Below are 20,289 nucleotides of genomic sequence, written 5' to 3' on the forward strand. Positions count from 1 at the left end.
TATAATAAGAAATATATGTAGTTATTTTTAAAATGGTTAACGCTTCAAATATGAATTATATTAAGTTAGTTATTTATTTTGTAAGTTTAATGAAATACGAAAACTACACTGTATTTTTAGAATAAATTTATATTGAAAACCAAAACATGTTTTAGTGAATTTTATATGTTTATGCATTTTTTTGTGTGAATATTTTAAAGAAACCTTACTGAAAAACTTTAATTTTGTAACTATGTATTACTCTCATGCAATATGTTTAAATAAATTTTTGAAATTCCTTACATTTTACGTATTTTATAATAAATAAGCTTTACTTCACAACTCATGCTGTGGCTCACTTTGGTAAAAAGAAATAATAAAAAATAGACAACGCCGAATTCTATCTGTGAAGTCATGCGAATATTCAAAATCTATGGAACAACAATGGAAGTGAAATATTAAAAATGCTAAGTGATGGGAACTGTCAAGAAGCACGACATCCGCTATGAGCTAGTCTCTTATTTTATTTATTTAATTTATATAGATAGATAGAAAATAATATTATATATTAAAAATTAACTAAAGTCTAATCCAAATAAAAAGTCATCCATGTAAATAATGGAATTCTATAATGAAAAACAATATTTTAACTAATGATTTAAATAATGATTTAAAATTAATACATAAATTAAAATGGAGTTCTACAAATTAAACGTTAAATCAATAAATATTATTTTAACTATTGATAAGAATAGTAATGTTGTAAACCATGAGCGAAAGTCACACGATATATAAAAATTAGCCAACGAATGTCGGCTACGTAAGCCCTGTAAATTTCCATATTCCTATCTCCATCTTCTTGAGCTTTGTTGAGACTTTAAAAATCTTGATAAGACATATCTTAATTTATATTTTTTTGGATAAGACCACTTTTTGGAGTTTATTAATGCAAACACAACTAGTTTAAATTAATAAACTCAAAAACAGTTCTAAAAACCACAGATGTTCTCCAAATTATATTATTTATTGATTCGGCATTAACTTTGTGGAATGACATGATTATTTTAATTAAATTAAACACTTGAATAATCCACTGAATTGAGTTTTATTTTTATTTACGACTAGTTTCGAAAACGACAATTGTTTTCATCTTCTGGTATAAATATAAAACTAACAAGTATATATAGGTTATAAAGAATATATAGGTTAATAAATATAGGTAGGGGGGTTAAGGAACAACATTTTTTGTAAAAGGAAACATGGATAATAATGGTGACGTATTTTGAAGTAGTATATTATTAATTATTGTTTTAACTGAATTAAATTTTTTATGTATTTCTAAATTTTATAAATTATTCATGACTTGACCTTTATTTGTAACAGTGTGTAATAATAATAATAATATACTGTTTCAAAATACGTCACCATTATTATCAATGTTTCCTTTTACAAAAAATGTTGTTTCTTAACCCCCCTACCTATATTTATTAACTTCTTTATACACCTGAATATATTTTTATTTGTTAGTTTTAATTTGTACCAGCAGATGAAAACAATTGTCGTTTTCGAAACTAGTCGTAAATAAAAATAAAACTTAATTCAGTGGATTATTCAAGTGTTTAATTTAATTAAAATTCTCCAAACTAGTTGTGTTTACATTGATAAATTCTGTATTTTAATTTTTATATTGCAAAAGATAATATAAATAAAATGCAACAAATATATTCCTGGTCTTTCGTTGTGTAAAATGTTTCAGTAAAATATGATTTTAAGACGTTAATGAATTTATTTATGAAGGTTTTGTAAACTGTTAAGGTCCGTTATTACGTATCAAATCACGTGTGTAAACTATTATAAAACAAATATTATTTACGAAGTATGTTATGTTTACGTTTAAATAGTGACAAATACATTTTATGAATTTAAACGTAAATATACTCGTAAAATAAAAACGCAAAATGACTATCAAGGAACTTTGGATTAAGAAATTTCTAAAGATATATGTATCTACACTTATACATATATTCAAAAGTAATATTTGAAAGCTTTTAAATTCTTGCTAGGTAATAAAATCACCCCTGTAAAATATTTTCCAAAAAAATCAATGATTTTAATATACTACTAAAATCATTGTATTGTTTGAATTTCCACATAAATTCAATGATTTTAATAAACGTATTATTAAAATCATTGTCTTGCATGAGTTGCTAAATGCCTTAAGAGTAGTCTACGTAATTCACGAGAAGTTTCATAAATTCAAAGATATTAATACTACTGCTGCTACTACTATCATCACGCCGTTTCCCCGCAGGGATATGTATAGAGGATGGAACGCCACACTCTTCTTTCCTAACACACCTACACTCATTCACATCCTTACATGCAGTCATCATGCCCTCCAATTACGCAGACTTTTGACACCATCATATTTTAGGTTCTGATTGATCTGATCGTGGCAAGTCTTTTTTGGCCGCCCTCGTTCTGTTCTCTTGCTCACATTCGCCATAAATATTTTCTTAGTCATTCTCTCGCTATCCATTCGCTCTACACGTCCATACCACCTATAGGAAATCTTCTTAATTTTTTCAATTATCCGTTGTTTAGCCTTACATTCCTCATACATTCTGTTATACAATAATTTTGCATACTGTATTGTCATTGAAATTTATTTTTAAAGAGTTATTAAACACCTTCAGGATAGTCTATGTAATTCACGGGAAACTTCCACATAAATTTAATGATGTTATTATAATAAAATCATTGTATTGTAGATGCTGAATGCTTTTCAGGTATAACCCGCAAAGCGTCTTTTTTAGATGCTTGTCTGCAGGTAGGACAGTAAGGATAGGGAAGGTAAATGTGGAAAATTCATCACATACACCTAGAAAAATTGAAATTTTTCTTAAATTCATTTTGCAATTGGCGGGAATCGAACCAGCGACGCCAGTTTCGCGGTCGAGCGTCTACCCAACTACGCCTCGGTGCCTGACGGCGAATTTATGACTAGTTTTTTAATAAATTGATGGATATTTAATAAGGATTAGCAAAAAATGAGACTCTTTGCAAAAATACTTGCCCAGTAAGAAGAATATATTCTACTTTACATATAAAATATTGTTATTTTATTTCAATTTAAATATTCAATAAGTGGTTATGATGTGGACATTTTGTCAGTAACAGGATAATCTTCTTCTCTTCTTCTTCTTTTTAATGGCTTTTCACCCATCTTGGGTGTTATAGCCAGTGTCGAGTTATTAGTAACAGGATAATATAAAGCTGAAGAGGTATGTTAATTACACAACTACGTACGCTGTGTACATAATAATATTATTTTTTATCTTTTGTGACGAACTATATCGCGTCGCGTCTCGTGCCTTTCGCTGTTTCCAAGAGAAGTATTTTTATTTAAAGTTTATCGGTTAAAATATTTTAAAAACAATGAAGCATTCTGTAGACATTCTTGGCCAAAAATAGAAAGAAAAGCAGACATCAGGAGTATTAAAACTGAGGTTCAAAACCTAGATTAAAAAAGTAATTTGTATTATTTTATTTTATTTGTTCAGGAATTGTACAGTTTTACATAAAAAAATATAAAATTAAAAATAGTTACATTAACAATAATAAACATTACATTACATTAGCAAAAATAGTTACATTAATAAAAATAAAGCCAATTAAACAATTCCACATTATGTCATAATAACTATTAAAACATTCAGAGATAAAAAATAACAATAAAAGAGTGGGAGTGTGTGTGTGTGAGGAAGGGAGTATAAGGGCAAGGGTATCGTATAAAACATAGATTTTGCAAGAAGAAGGAAGGAGAGGAATGAATGAGAGTGGTTAAAGGATTTTTTTTCTACGTAAGAAGATTAAAAATAAGAATATATTTACGCATTTTAGATATGATTTATATTTGATTAACAATATCGTCAAGTAAATTGTGTTTGATTCTTCTAATTCTTGTCAACACCTAGTGGGTGCATAAGGCACCGAGTTGTATCGATGTAGTGTTATTTTAATCATTGATTTCATTATGGTAAGGTTATCAGTACTAACCTACAGTGGCGGACAAAGTCAAACTAATCTTAGAACTAAATAAATATTACCAAGGGTGTATTATTGATTCTTACAAACACGAATTGGCTTGAATCATTGGTAATCGATTTTCAAAATGAGAATTTGATTGTTACTTAGATAAATATATTAAATAAGCATGCGGTTGTAATGATTGTCCTGACGAAGAGATAGGTACGTCTCAATACCAGTAAAAAAAGCTCAATGAATGGTTATAAACTAATATTACCAACATTTTTGTAATATATGTATATATATATATATGTATATATATATATATATATATATATATATATATATATATATATATATATATATATATATATATATATATATATATATATATATATATATATATATATATATATATATATATATATATATATATATATATATATATATATATATATATGTATATATATATATATATATATATATATATATATATATATATATATATATATATATATATATATATATATATATATATATATATATATATATATATATATATATATATATATATATATATATTTATATATACAGTGGGTGGCCAAATTATTAGGGACACTTGTCCTTTTTTGTAATTTTCAAGTTTAAATGAATTTTAACTTGAAAATTATATATAATATATAAATATATATATATATATATATATATATATATATATATATATATATATATATATATATATATATATATATATATATATATATATATATATATATATATATATATATATATATATATATATATATATATATATATATATATATATATATATATATATATATATATATATATATATATATATATATATATATATATATATGTATATATATATATATATATATATATAAATATATTTATATATATATAAAAAACATATATACATATATATATATATGTATATATATATATATATATATATATATGTATATATATATATATATATATATATATATATATATATATATATATATATATATATATATATATATATATATATACATATATATATGTATATATTAAAATAAAAATGACTAACCACAAAGTAAATGCTTTAAATATTAAAAATATTCAGGATATAAAATACTTATTTAATTTCCTTTACAACGATTTAACATTTTTCGAAAATATCAAAGTAAAAATGTTTTTTCCAATGCAAGACAATAATTGAGTAGACTGTGGATTCAGTTGAGTTGACATCGTCTGTAATGCTCGACAAACATAACCAAGATACCCTACGGTGATGTGTATTTGTCCCCGTTAAACTGTGTACTCATCATCTCTATTTTATTGGACAGTGTGTTAAATTATGGCATTATTACATTATCAGTAGCCATATCTTCACTAATAATAGCAGATGCTGTTCTTATACCTCGTCAATACGTCCTAAAGAGTCTGTGAGTGATCATCCTCAAGAAAACTAAGAGATATTAGAGATAAATATTTAAAAAATGACTTCTAACCAAGAAAAGTTTAAGTATGAGTATAATGCAGTGGAAAAACAAGATAAAAGTAAGTCTTGCTAAAATCTAGCTTTTGATTGGATATTTCTGTAAATTTCATTCCCTTGTTATATTTTCAACGTTCTTACAATAGTTAAATATTTAATAATATATTTTTATTACCTTTTTATACAGTTTTTGTTGTTGTCGAAGTGTTTAATTAATGCCAAATATATTTACATTAAGAACTAATTAGAAATATTAAATAATTATTGATAAATAAGTGGTTTAATATTAATATAATCAACAAATTGAAATCCTAAGTAGATTTTAAATAAACAATATTTTTACTTTAGGTAATTTTATAATTTGTTTTTGATTTATTCAAATAAATATTTTCAAGGAGATCGTATGCATTTTGGTACTTCCCTAATCATTGATCATAATTTAAAATTAACTACAATTTGTAAATATTAACAAAAATCAAAAAAAAAAATCTACTTGAGATATCGCTATTTCAAAAAAAAAAAAATTAAAATACAAAAGAAAAATACATACATATCCAATGCACATATTAAAGTAATAAGATGTTTTTTTATGAGAATATTTATTTAAAATTTCTTAAAAAATCAATAAAATTTTGATTTTCTTTAAAATTATGATATTTATTAATATTATTACATAAAAAATATCAAAATCAAATGAAATACCACTTGTTTCACCAATTTTGCAACATTTCATTCTTTCTTATTACATTTGTATTATTTCGATCAAATAAAATAAGAGTAGGATGGAAAATGTATAATATTCCAAGGTTCATTTTCAAGAAAATAATAACATGATTTTATAAAAAATAATGGAGAAAAATATGACACTACAACATTTTGAGTGTGTCCAAATACTTGTTCACAAAATCTGGATTATCTCCAATTACAGGAGTCACTTTCATATTATTTTTTAACGTCTCATCAATGATGAAGAAGAATATGGAAGTCTGGGCATTTACGGGGCTGACGACCGTCATAGGCTGGTTTAAGTGATCACTTTTATTTTCGATGCGTTTTTCATAATTTTCTGTTTGAAAATCATACAGAGAAAATTACCAAGTGAGATTTAAATTGAAATATGAATAGATATTACTATAAATTGAGTTCCGAATCAATTAGTGAAATAAACATATCATTTGAAATCGCACAAGTTTTGGGTATAGAGTTACCTAAAATAAATTCGGAAATATATATTCTTGGCATATTTTGACATATAGGCTGATGTATAAACACATATATATGTTAATATTCTTATTTCAGAATATGGATTTGGAGTCCGCCATATTCAGGTGATGTTGGTATTCACCTGTCTGTCGGTTGCGTACATCATGAGAGTGGACATGAGTGTTGCCATTGTAGCCATGACTGATACATCTAACAACAACTCTAATATTGAGGTATTTTTCAGAACGAATGTGGTTGCTTGCAACTTCGAAATTACCTACTAAAGGTAGAGAGACTGACCGGAGCATTTCGTCGTAACATGACGTCGTAACATCGCTCGCGGCGAGCATCCGTAACTATGGATGGAGCGCTCGGCTCGCTGTACTGACTGCCTGAATGCTCGCATCGTAACGTGTTACGTTACGACGAAATGCTCCGGTTAACCTTAAAATAATAAACAAAGTTATTTCCGCCAAAGTAAAAGTAATAAAGTTAAAAAAAAACTTCTTAAAATTCTCACATTATAAAAATAGTATATTTTCAGAACACATAAATAGTTTTTGGGAATAATAATTCCTTTACTGGGTGACTTTAATAATTTTCCAAACACTCTGACGATAATAAATTAATTCTTAATATTTCTAATGAGAAAATGTCTAATCTTGAGCTAGGAATATTGATATAACTTGTTAAGGTCCAAAAAACGATAAATCGTAACTTGTTTTCTTTAAACCCAGGTAACATTTAACGTGATATTTTTTTTACTTAAAACATTGTTTTGGTATTGATAAAAAAACATTTTTCCCAAGAAATAATAAATTGTGTATTTTACCCTTTGTTGGAGATCCCAGCCTTGACCCCTAAATTAAATTATCTGAAGGCAGGGGTAATCACCTTGCTTTTACTTAATAGATCACGTTATAATAATAATTAGGTTTGTACAATATAAGGGTAAAGTGGTTATACAGTTTATATACATATATATATATATATATATATATATATATATATATATATATATATATATATATATATATATATATATATATGTATATATATTTATATATTTATATATATATATATATATATATATATATATATATATATATATATATATATATATATATATATATATATATATATATAAATATATAAATATATATACATATATATATATATATATATATATATATATATATATATATATATATATATATATATATATATATATATATATATATTTATATATATATTTATATATATATATATATATATATATATATATATATATATATATATATATATATATATATATATATATATATATATATATATATATATATATATATATATATATATATATATATATATATATATATATATATATTTATATATATATTTATATATATATATTTATATATATATATATATATATATATATATATATATATATATATATATATATATATATATATAAATATATATGTATATAAAATTGCCTCATCTTAAGGAATGCCGTTTCATATAGCATTAATTCCGTAAATAGAATACTCACACGATAAATCATTTTAAATATTGATGACTAATACTAACAACACAATTTTAAACAGTATCTACATATAGCACGTTTTTTTGTGTGCAAATATTCGCTTACAACCATAATTCATTCAAGTTATATTTAATATTTGTTTGCTCTAAAAAACATGTTCGCAAACTGAATTGAAGCCTTGTCAATATTATTATTAAAGAATGCATGATTTATGTATAGCGTTGAATTTATAATTTTAATTTATTATTGTCTGGTTTTATATTTCGATCAAAACGGTTAAACGATTTAAACGGTAAAATAATCGGCGTGTATGTATGAGGAGATGCATGAACATGAAAGAGGCGAAGAATGTTTGCAAATACTGAGTGGTGTGGCGTTCTATTATCTCTGTCTACCCTTGAGGGGAAGCAGCGTGATGGTAAGTTAGTTAGTTAGTCAGTTAAAACGGTTACTATTGATGAAGTACCAGATTTAATTCATGAGTGGATATTTGTAGGAAATGTTATCGGATTATCACTCTAAGACTTTTACCCTTTCCGGTACATAAAAATAAATTTAAAAATTCCACCAGGTTCACAATAGATTGACAGCATTACAGGGTTAAACAATACATCCAAGTTTTAAAAAAAAACTACACTTGTATAATTTTTTATTTATTTTTTATTTTGAATGTATACAATCGCTTATTGTTACATTTTACACTAATTACGAGTGAGAAAAAAATATGTTTGCTTGTATTGTAACACTAAATCGATGAAGAAAAAAATGTCGAATGACATTCGACATTGGACTCACCGGAATAAAGTAATGTCGAATGACATTCGACATTGGACTCACCGGAATAAAGTAATGTCGAATGACATTCGACATTACTTTATTCATATGAACGCAGTGTTATCTTAATTGTTAACATATTATGTCTTAAGTCTTATTTAGAAATTATGATAAGAAGAATTTTCTAACCCTTACCCGTACCCAATGGTGCATAGGGCACTGCATCGTATTGACGCATTGTTATCTCGATCGTTAACACATGAAGGAAAGGTGATCAGCCCTCCGCTTCAGGCACCAGTCCAGGATAATATTGAATAAATATTAGAGTGAAAAAATCACATATTTATGTGACCCTCGCCCTGGGAATCGAACCCGGGACCTTCAGAACGGTAGCTGAGCGTGCTGATAATTATGCTACGGAGGCGGACATCTTATAATTTTATTATTTCATTTTTAATATTTATCTGATTATATTTTTCCATTTTACCGTTAATTACTTGTGTTTAAGACAAACTTTTGCTCGATGAAATTTTTTCATTTATAATTTTATTTTTGTTACTTTTTATGTATAATGTAACTAAACCAAATACATAAAAGAAAATAAGGGTAATGTAAATAACTGCATACTATCGTACGTAAAATAACCTGTTTCCATGTCGAAATAAACCAAAAACATTCCGTTGATATGTTTACATAAAAAAATCAAGATAGTACTAGTTTTATTTAACGTTTTAACATAAAATTTAAATCGGCATCGTGATAAAACAAATCTAAATGATAATATTAAGCATTGGTACGTAAAATATTTTATTGTTTATTTGACTTATATCTCCAGTCAAGACGGATTTGGGACTGCATTTAATAGCTGCAGTTATCTTGATCGTTATTTACACGAAGGCAAGATGGTTAGTCCTTATGCTTCATATATTTAAATATACGTACTTTAAATTGTATATTAATAATAATAAAACCCTTATCCGCACCCCAATGGTGCATAGGGCACTGCGTCATATAAACGTAGTGTTATCTTGATCATTTACACATGAAGGAAAGGTGATCAGCCCTCCGCTTCAGGCACCAGTCCAGGGTGATATTGAATAAAAATGACAGTGAAAAAATCATTGATATTTATTATACCCCCCTTGGGAATCGAACCCGGGACCTCCAGAATCGAACCCGGGACCTTCAGACCTCGGTAGCCGAGCGTGCTGACCATTACAGTACGGAGGCGAACATATTGTGTATATCGGCATAATTCATTTTTATTTTCAACCTCAATGAAAATCGAATATTTGAGCTCATGCACTTTAGACATAGTTTTCTACTCGTTGCACTACGCCATGGGTTTGCAAAGTGCGCATATGGTTCTTTGTCATTTTAAGTGCGGCTCCGTTACAAACATCCGCGGGAGGTTTCTTCGACTTTACGTATTCATGCGAACAATATTTTTCAAGCATCAACCCTATCGAAAGCAAACTGAGAAATCATCTTATAGACGAGAACCTGTAAACGTGCCAAAAATAGTGACATACAAACCTGACTTGAACAAACATTCAAAGGAGATGCAAGGATATTATACGAAATAAGTATTGTTCTTATGGATACCATAATTTTTGAAACATTATGAGTGTGTACAAATACTTGTTTAATTTTTAATTCTTAAACATTTTTTATTAATGAAATTTTGTCCGCCTCCGTAGTGTAATGGTCAGCACGCTCGGCTACCGTTCTGGAGGTCCCGGGTTCGATTCCCAAGGGGGGTAAAATAAATATTAGTGATTTTTTCACTGTAATATTTATTCAATATTACCATGGACTGGTACCTGAAGCGGAGGGCTGATCTTCCTTCCTTTCCTTCATTTGTTGTGTAAACGATCAAGATAACACTGCGTTAATATGACACAGTGCCCTATGCACCATTGGGGTGCGGATAAGGGCTTTATTATTATTATATTAAACATTTTTTATTAATGAAAAAAATCCTTATTTAGTATGAAATCAAATTTTATTGGCTATACCCGTAATTTACTAGAGGTTTAAAATCAAAATAAACGTGTGCTAATATTGTTAACAGATTGGCTCTGAATAATTTTTTTAATCGTTGTAATATCCATATTTGGCTCTAAGGCTAATACTAGGCTTTACAAGAGAGTCTTTACTGAAGACGAAATAATTTATTTTCTAATAATTTGTATTTTTCTAATTCATTTGCAGATTTTCAAATGGCCCAAGCAAACCCAAGACGTGATTTTGAGTTCATTTTTCTGGGGTTACATGATAATGCAGATTCCGTCCGGTCAACTGGCTCAGAAGTATGGAGCCAAGAGTTTGCTGGTAGTGGCAATGATGGTTAATGGAATCGTGTCGCTGTTTACACCCTTAGCAGTAACCATGGTGAGAAAAATTTAAAAATGTTTCGTCTATTGAAAAATTATTGGGTCGTTGGCAGAGGTGGCTAGTGACTGTGATTGCCGGCAGTGATATCAATTAAGAAATAGTAATAAAGTCTATACAATAGATCTGCCTCATATTTTATTTTTTCATCGCTGTATTTTTTGCCTTCGGAAATGCCTAAAACAGTATGTAGTACAGTTAACCCCCGTATTACGTTGAGATCGGTACTGAATTATCGGAGGGAACATTATACGGGGTCAATGTTTTCAATTGTATTTTTACATTCAAACCAGCGGAAATCACTCAAATAAGTAATTTTTAACTTGAAATATATTTTAAAAATGTAAACCTCCTATACGGGGGATTAGCAGTACCTATATATGACGCTATAAAATCGATTACTTTTACTATATAAGATCAAGTTATTTTAATAACTAAATTAAATTGTTAAATTAATTTAGTTCCGAGACTAATTTAACTACATAACTAGATGATTCTCTACATGATTAAATTTATTTAAAAAATTTTTTTTTTTGGCCCATGTATATATATATATATATATATATGATAAACATAGGTTTTGTATATGTATTTAAGATATGTTTTATCTTTATTTTTTTAATATTTGACAATGACAATTAAGTCTATCGGTATTAATTAAGTCTCTATCTAGCCCGTTTCAAAAAATGATATTTTTGTTGTATATTTTCATATCATTAATAGAAATGATTTTTCATTTTTTTTTTACTAAATTCATGAATTTCAGGGGGGTTGGAAAGTAGCCTGCGCTTGCCGAATGCTTCAAGGAATAACACAGTCCTGTTTCTTCCCCTGTATCAACACTCTTGCAGCAAGGTGGATACCCAGTCATGAGAGGAGTAGACTCACCAACATTCTATTTGCAGGTAAGGGTCAAAATAAAATGTCACAATATTTTATCGTTTCGCAAACAAAAAAGATTTTCTGTTAAAATATTATCTAGCCAAATATATACCTGCATGTACGTAAAAGTATTGATTAATCAGTTTATATTGGATATTGGACTGAATACATACACAAACAAATCGTAGTCCTCCAGGAGAAAGTGACCAACTACCAAAACGTAAAATGTTCAGGAAAGCCATTTAAGTCACTTTTGCTTGGCAAGAAAATAAACATCAATGCAGTTAGTCATTTTTACCAAGTCGATATATTATACTTCCATGTTCCAAGGGCAATATTAAGCTAGTAAGAAATCAATTGGTCAATTATCACGTTTTTGTAAAACAATGCTCTTGGTTACTTTCTCCTGTATGACTACGAAATTAGACAAATTGTATTTTATGTATATATTTTTTTAATTTTGTGTGAAAACTTGACCGCACCTTTTATTCTTAATACTTGCAAGTGCGTTAGTCGTCAAGTTGGCAAGCCTGCGCGGTGTGCCGTCATAATTTGTGGGCGCGATGTGCACTGAAATTTTCAGACAAGATTTTCAGTGCATACTACTTTGAATAATTAGTAAAATATTCTAATGATATAATTTGTGCAACAACGCAAATGATATCGATATAATTCAATCGATGTTTGAAGATATTTTTTAATTTTTTTTTCATTTATGACACATATTATTAAAAAAAAGCTTTCATATCATAATTCAATAATGTTTATATACTGACTCCTGCCTTTAGGTACACCGTTTGGGACCATCGTCGGAATGCCTCTATCCAGCATGCTTGCATCGACAACCTACGGATGGCCTTGCATATTTTACACTATTGGGACAATCGGAGTTTTGACCGGGATTCTGTGGTTGATTTGTGGAGCAAGTACACCCGCTGACCATAAGACCATCTCCGAAGAGGAAAAGTACTTTATAGAGAAGTCTCTAGGACATACGGATGAGATGAAGGTAGGATGAATTCTTCTAACTAAAAGCTGATCCGCCAACATAGTGTAGTGGTTAGCGCGCTAGGCTACCATGCTAGAGTTCCCAGGTTCGATTTATAAAAGGGTCAAAATTAATATGAAGGATTTTTCAGTTTCAACCTTTATTTAATATGATTCTGGACTGGTACATGAAGCGGAAGGCTGATCACCTTTCCTTCGTGTATTTACCGATCAAGATAAAACTGCTTCTATACGATGCAGTGCCCTATGCACCGTTGGGTGCGGCTAAAGGTAAGAAGAATATGAAAAAGAAGAACGCTTATCTGATTTTCATTTAACACCAAACTTATCAAATTTGTAATTAAGTATTTTTTTTTATTTATTTAAGTAGATTATTTATATTTATTCCTACGACACTAAAAATGTTTAATTTAATATCACATCCATCCGATGTAGTGCCTTAGGCATCATCAAAGAGCGTTCGAGTTTAGAGGACAAAAAGAAAACAAACTGTCTTAAATATATTACATAAAACACATATTTTCATTTATTGATTCGGCAGTCACTATGTGGCAATATCTTTCCATTTTTGATAAAAGTTTTACTTGGTAAATACCAACATTTCTAAAAATCTATTGTGACACGCATTTTGATGCATTCTGCATCATTTTGTTTTACGGTTTTAAACGTGTGTCAACTTGATATGAAACATGTTTCATTCTTCCCTTTTTATGAAAAAATATGGAAGTCTGAGCGTCCCAGGACTTATGACCTGGCATGTATTATATATATACTAGTAGATACTGACATATCGCTCACTCCTTTCAAGAACGTCATAAATAAAAAATCGTCAATTTAAAGTTGTGCATGTTTTCGGAATGCCCAAAAAATGTACTATATCCCAGTAAAAGAGGCATGTTTTTAATTTTATATTTACCTGAAAAATCAAGTATTTTGATTTATGACGTTCTTGAAAGGAGTGAGCGATATTAGTATTAGTAAACATATTAATAGAACTCCATACTTGAATACTAAAATACTAAAATGATGTGCAAACTCACTTGTGAAAATATTTGCACTGTCTACTCGTATTTAGATGTCAACGCGTGGAAAATTGTGAAAACCGATTGCATGGCTGTGACGTCAGGAGTTTGGATCGTTGAGAATTTCCACTTCCTATTCAGTGGTGTTATGATGATCTTATCAGCGGTGTTTATATTTGATAAACAATGTGACATTATTATTTATAAACGATGGTAAAATTTTGTAGAAGACGCTAAAAATACTAAGCTTGTTTGATAACTGGATACAAAAGATTTACTTATATTCTTATGCACTTCATAATTCATGCACTTCATTGAACTAGTATTTTTTTTACAAAAGTTTCTAAATATATATTTACTACGTTTCTTTGTCTGAACGTCATTTATAAAAATCTAAATAAAAATACCTTCAAATCATTTTAATATGAATTAATAATGTAAAATCATAGGAAAAGTAATCTATCAGCTCCAAAATTTAAGCTTATTTCATCGTAATGCCCAGTTGGGTAATTTATTTATATTTATTCATCATATTCATCATATTCTGATATTTTTTCAAGGTATTTTTTTGTGATTTTAAATGAAAAGCAATCATACCGTCCTCCATTTCTATAATACCTCTGGATTTTTTCAGTTTTTGGTACAACTGGTTTTCAGGTATTAAAGTACAAAATATTGAAAAAATGTAATATATTTACTTCAATATTTCAAAACTAGATATTAATTTAATATTTTAAAAACAAATATAAGATTCCAAATTTATTGAATTTATTCTTTTTATTACGGAAATTAAAAGCGTATTTTCTTACAAATATTCGTGATAAACGGTTAGTGCCATTAATTAAATTATATGAGTGACAACTTTAATTCTAAACATCAGAAGGAGAAAAATGTTTCCCTATCCATATTTTTATTTTTCATGCTTCACTTTCACTGCTTTTCGCCTGAAAGGATTCCTATAAATGTTTACGTCTTGCTCAATTTTTGATCAGTTACACAGGACTCCTATGCAAAGTTCTTAATTATTTTTTTTAAATTTTAGGTACCAAAAACGCCATGGAAGAGTATCGCTACGTCGCTACCGGTTTGGGCTATGTTGGTTGCCCACGTGGGAGGTAATTGGGGATTTATCACGCTTCTTGTAGAAATACCGAGTTATCAAAAAATGGCTCTTGGGATTGATATGAAAAAGGTAAAATTAATTTTTCTATTTAAAACAATGTTGAACTACATAGTTTTCCTCCATAGTTTAATGGCTAGGGCGTTTAGTGATCATTCTAGAGGTCACGAGTTTAATCATTACAGAGGTCAACATTTATTGAAGTAACATTTTAATCTAATATTTATCTCCTGGACTGATCTGCCCTCCTGGAGCGCAGGTCTAATCGCCTTGCTTTTATATGATTAGATAAGCGATTAAAATAACACCATATTGAAATAACGAATAATAAAAGAGGGACAGAGAGAGTGCAATAATTTAATTATGTTACGTCAGCTATTTTTTGGAAATTAATCTATCAAAATTATATTCTTAGAGTGTAGGTAAGTTTTACACTCTTGACGAATTTGAGATTTTTGGTTCAAAACTGGTCGAGATAATTATTAAATTATAAAGACATTTGTATTGATGTTAAAACAAAACTAGTTTATTCGTGGTTCAAATACCAATTATATCTTTATTTTGTTCACTCCTAATTTAAACAACATCTTAGTTAGTACTTGTGAAGATACTTTTTACTACTATTAGTATTGTAATTAGCCATTTCAGCTAAATTTTCATAGTTTGAGGTCAGGATCCAAACATGTATTATCTAAGCTTTCTGGACTTATACTAGCACTGAAATGATCTCACCTATAAATGTATACTTAATTGATAAAATAATTTACAACATTTTTAGTGTATCCAATATATACTAATATTATTGACAATACATACTAATATAATTGACCTCACATACTAATATAAGAGTTTCTGCTTAGTAAAAAGCTTCTTTACATCTCACCAATAGATGTCTCTAGTGAAGTTCTAGTGATTCAAGAACAAGGTTTCTAAATTGGTTCATATATATAGAACTTCCAAGAATTTGAGTAGTGTGGTTGTCAATAATGGGTTGAATTGGTAAATGTTACACGTATGTAAAGTGATCACTTAAACCAGCCTATGACGGTCGTCAGCCCCGTAAATGCCCAGACTTCCATATTCTTCTTCATCTTTGATGAGATGTCAAAAAAATATATGAAAATAACTCCTGTATTTGGAGATAATCCAGATTTTGTGAACAAGTATTTGGACACACTCAAAATGTTGTTAACATCTAAGTTAGTACCTGTGGAGATACTTTTTACTACTATTATTATTATAATTAGCCACTTTAGCTATATTTTCATAGTTTGAGTTTGGGATCCAAACATGTATTATCTTAGCTTTTTGGACTTATGTCAGCACTGAAGTATAAGTCCAGAAATGATCTTAACTATATATGTATACTAAATTGATAAAATAATGCTGTAAGACAAAGAGACTCATTGGATTATTGTAAAAAAATTATATTATTCATGTGGGGTATATTTTTTCCAGAGCGGCTTATTATCTGCATTACCCTACGCTGCCATGTGGTTGGGAAGTATTCTCCTCAGTTTTGTGTCAGATTTTATAGTTAATAATGGATATTGCACCAAAACCACTGCAAGAAAAACATTTAACTCAATCGGTAAGTGATAATAATAAATTTATAATTCGCTTTAATGTCCCTCAATTGATACTGTTGGTTATTAAAAACAAACTGCACACACATTTTTATTGAACGCGTTTATACGAAATTTATATTATAAAGTTACATCGAAATAAAAAAATTAAAAAAATCGTTTATTGAATACTTTTTTTAGGTACATGGTTGCCAGCGATAACCATCGTCATCCTTTCATACATTCCTCCCGGTCATGAAGTCCTGTCTGTTGTGTTTATTATCCTTACTGTTGGGATTAATTCTGGACTAAATATGGGATACATGGTATGTAATAAATCTTATTTTTCATTATCTGTTCTATATATTATTTTTTCTTATTTTGATTCATCTATGTCTCTAATGTGCATGATTTTAATTTTGACAAAGAAGAACAAATTTTTCACCAAGCAACAATGTCAAAATACATACTGGAAAAACAACACTTTAAAATTACATATAAATAAAACACTTGTTTTATATAACTTGAGTATTATATTATGTTGACTAGTTTCTAAAGATACAGATGCTCCCATTTACGGTTTTTTAATATAATCTGTGGATGGAAAATGAAATTTTATATTCAAAACCATAGGAAGCTTCAGTGGCTTTGAAACTAGTTGTAATAGAATAATATTCAAGCCGTAAAAAAACAAGTGTTTTATTTATAATTTAATCGTGTCTTACTACAGAGTGAAAGCCGAAATAATAATAAAATAACAACAGTTGTATTTTGGTAGATCTATATATGGGCAATTCTCTTTCTCTATCTTGTCCTGAATTCTCTGGTCTAGTTATCAGTGGGCGATCTCCACCCATTTGGAATGGTAGCTGTTTTTCAGACATAACATATATGCCACGATATGTTAAAAAGTACATTGTACTTTCGATTTCGGTTGATTCCTTTAATAATACATACAAGAAAACATGGTAGTTTTATTTTATTTAAATATAATACAAAACTCAATATCAAATAAATTTATTTACAGATGTTGGCAATTGACATGGCACCAAATTTTGCCGGTACTATAGTTGGAATCACAAATTGCGTTGCCAATGCGATAGGAATTCTAGCACCCATCACAGTTGGCTATATTGTAACTGACGAGGTTTGTACCTTTTTACTGATTATTTTTTCGTAACTTATAACACAAATAATATTTAATAATTACTGATTTAGAAATCTGACTTGAAATTGCTGAAATTCTTTACTGCAATGTTATAAGGTTTTAATTATAAACGAGACTAAATTATATTTATATTTTCTTGTTGAATCGCAAGTGTTTGCCAATAATTTGGAAACTTTATTTGAAAACTTTATTTCGTGTCATTGCATTGAATGAATCCTTTATTGAAAATTTTATTTAGAATCGTTCTTGTGACTGTAACAATAGAATATTTGTTACAATTAGTGTAGGAGTAGGCAAATAGCTGGCAGCAGACTCCAAATGTATTGTAATTTCTACGTGGTCGTAATAAATAAATATCAAAATTAATTAAAAATCATATAAAAATCGAGTTCATCTGTAATTACAGTAAAAATTATAAATATAATTTAAAGGTACTCTCAATAACAAAAAAATGTTCCCAGTTATTTAAAAAAGTGTTTTGTATAAAACTCAGGGGAAGATTCAAGGCATATTTATTTCATTTAATATTTTTACAAATAAAAGTGTGGTTTTAAGTCGGGATATGATTCGATTAAGTCGATTTTCATCATGATTGTGATTTATAAATTTAATTTTCAGACTGATCCAACTCAATGGAGGCTGGTGTTCTTCATTACATCCGGTGTGTACTTCCTGTCTAATCTCTTCTTCGTCATATTTGGATCAAGTACGACACAGCCCTGGAATGAGCCTGATACGAGTGGCGACGTTGGTAAGGCAAATTTGTTTTAATTTTCTTCTTGATTAAAAGTAAAATACATATTACCGAAATCAAGTGAATTCGTTTCATTTTAAGACATTTTCAACTCACGTATAAAACATTGATGATTAATTTTTATCATAATATCCAACCAAGGATTCTTATTTTTTATTTCCAAAGTAAATTTCCATAAATTTCGCAATTCTTAATACCATACCAACCATACGTAGGTATATCAACATTTCAGAGAAAATATCTTGGTAATTTTTAATAAAAGTTACATTTTTAACCTTTGTTTAATTAATTAAAATTGAAAGATTAAAAAAAATTAAACAAAGGAATTTTGAAATTCATATTGTTTGTTATGCATTTAAGTAGATTTTTTTTTATTTGGGGTATGATGTCAATTGGTGTCGAATATAACTTTTGTTTTTTTTTAAAATTATTTTTTAAAAAGTTTTTGTTGATAAATACAATATTGATATGGTTATTGTATTTTTTATACTCCCTGTAATTAAAATTCATTAAAAATTTAATAAAAAAAAATTCTTTTCAGAAATGATGACAAAACTGGAAATGATTCATAAACTTGAAAAGGAAACTGCACTAATTCGAAAAGAGGAAAAGCGCTGAACAAAATTGGATTTAAGAGTTTATTTTCGAATTGATTGCAGTGAAAAAAAGGGAAAATATCAGAAAAAGGTGGTTTTAACGCCTTGACAAATAATTCTGATTAATGGTGGACAAAATCTCAAATAATAGAAAATAGAATTTTACGATAATTCACATGTTCAATTTTGTGACAAAAAGAATCACAATATTAAGTACTCGCATTATTTATAAGTATTTTATTTTTAAAGATTTAAACAATAAGTTTTAATTTTCATTATTTTATTTCAATATGGCCACATTTAAAATTTTCATTGAATTGAGATACAGTTAACTTGTACAATCAAACTAGATATCTTACAAAAAAAACATTATGGGCATTAAATAATAGTAATTTTGTAAGGTTTTCATTTTACGCGAATGACATTTATAACTGCTATAATATCAGTAAAAGTATTTTAGAGATGAAAAATGTGTGTGATTATGTAAATGATAAGACTGGTATAAAATATCCTATGTATTATGGTGTACGAAGTATATTTTAATTAAGATAAAGTAATGTTGTGAAAAGAAAAAAAAACAAACGCAAAAGAGAGTCGACTACTGGTAGAAATTTGTAAATATGTATATTAAATAACTAGTGATTTTAATTATTTTTAAGGTTATTTTTAAGGTTAACGGTAAATCGAAGATCAAAATAATATATTTTTTTATAGGAAACATAATATTAGTCAAACTTCC

At 27.9% G+C, this 20,289-nt stretch overlaps 1 protein-coding gene across 1 annotated transcript in view; it reads left to right on the forward strand.

Annotated features, from left to right (window-relative positions):
- Positions 1-5,264: 5,264 nt before the first annotated feature.
- The window catches only part of LOC148300276 (uncharacterized), a 39,652-nt gene continuing 24,627 nt past the window's right edge, over positions 5,265-20,289 (forward strand). The window contains exons 1-11 of the mRNA XM_088275013.1: positions 5,265-5,577; positions 6,815-6,951; positions 11,256-11,435; positions 12,202-12,340; positions 13,106-13,326; positions 15,390-15,539; positions 16,926-17,058; positions 17,234-17,358; positions 18,060-18,179; positions 18,819-18,951; positions 19,496-19,567. Of these exons, the coding sequence (XP_088131139.1) occupies positions 5,517-5,577; positions 6,815-6,951; positions 11,256-11,435; positions 12,202-12,340; positions 13,106-13,326; positions 15,390-15,539; positions 16,926-17,058; positions 17,234-17,358; positions 18,060-18,179; positions 18,819-18,951; positions 19,496-19,567 (1,471 nt within the window). The 5' untranslated portion in view covers positions 5,265-5,516. The remainder of the gene's footprint in view (positions 5,578-6,814; positions 6,952-11,255; positions 11,436-12,201; positions 12,341-13,105; positions 13,327-15,389; positions 15,540-16,925; positions 17,059-17,233; positions 17,359-18,059; positions 18,180-18,818; positions 18,952-19,495; positions 19,568-20,289) is intronic.

Source organism: Brachycentrus maculatus, unplaced genomic scaffold (assembly GCF_059751285.1).
Source record: "Brachycentrus maculatus isolate JH-2025_06_01 unplaced genomic scaffold, ASM5975128v1 h1tg000757l, whole genome shotgun sequence".
NCBI lineage: Eukaryota > Metazoa > Arthropoda > Insecta > Trichoptera > Brachycentridae > Brachycentrus > Brachycentrus maculatus.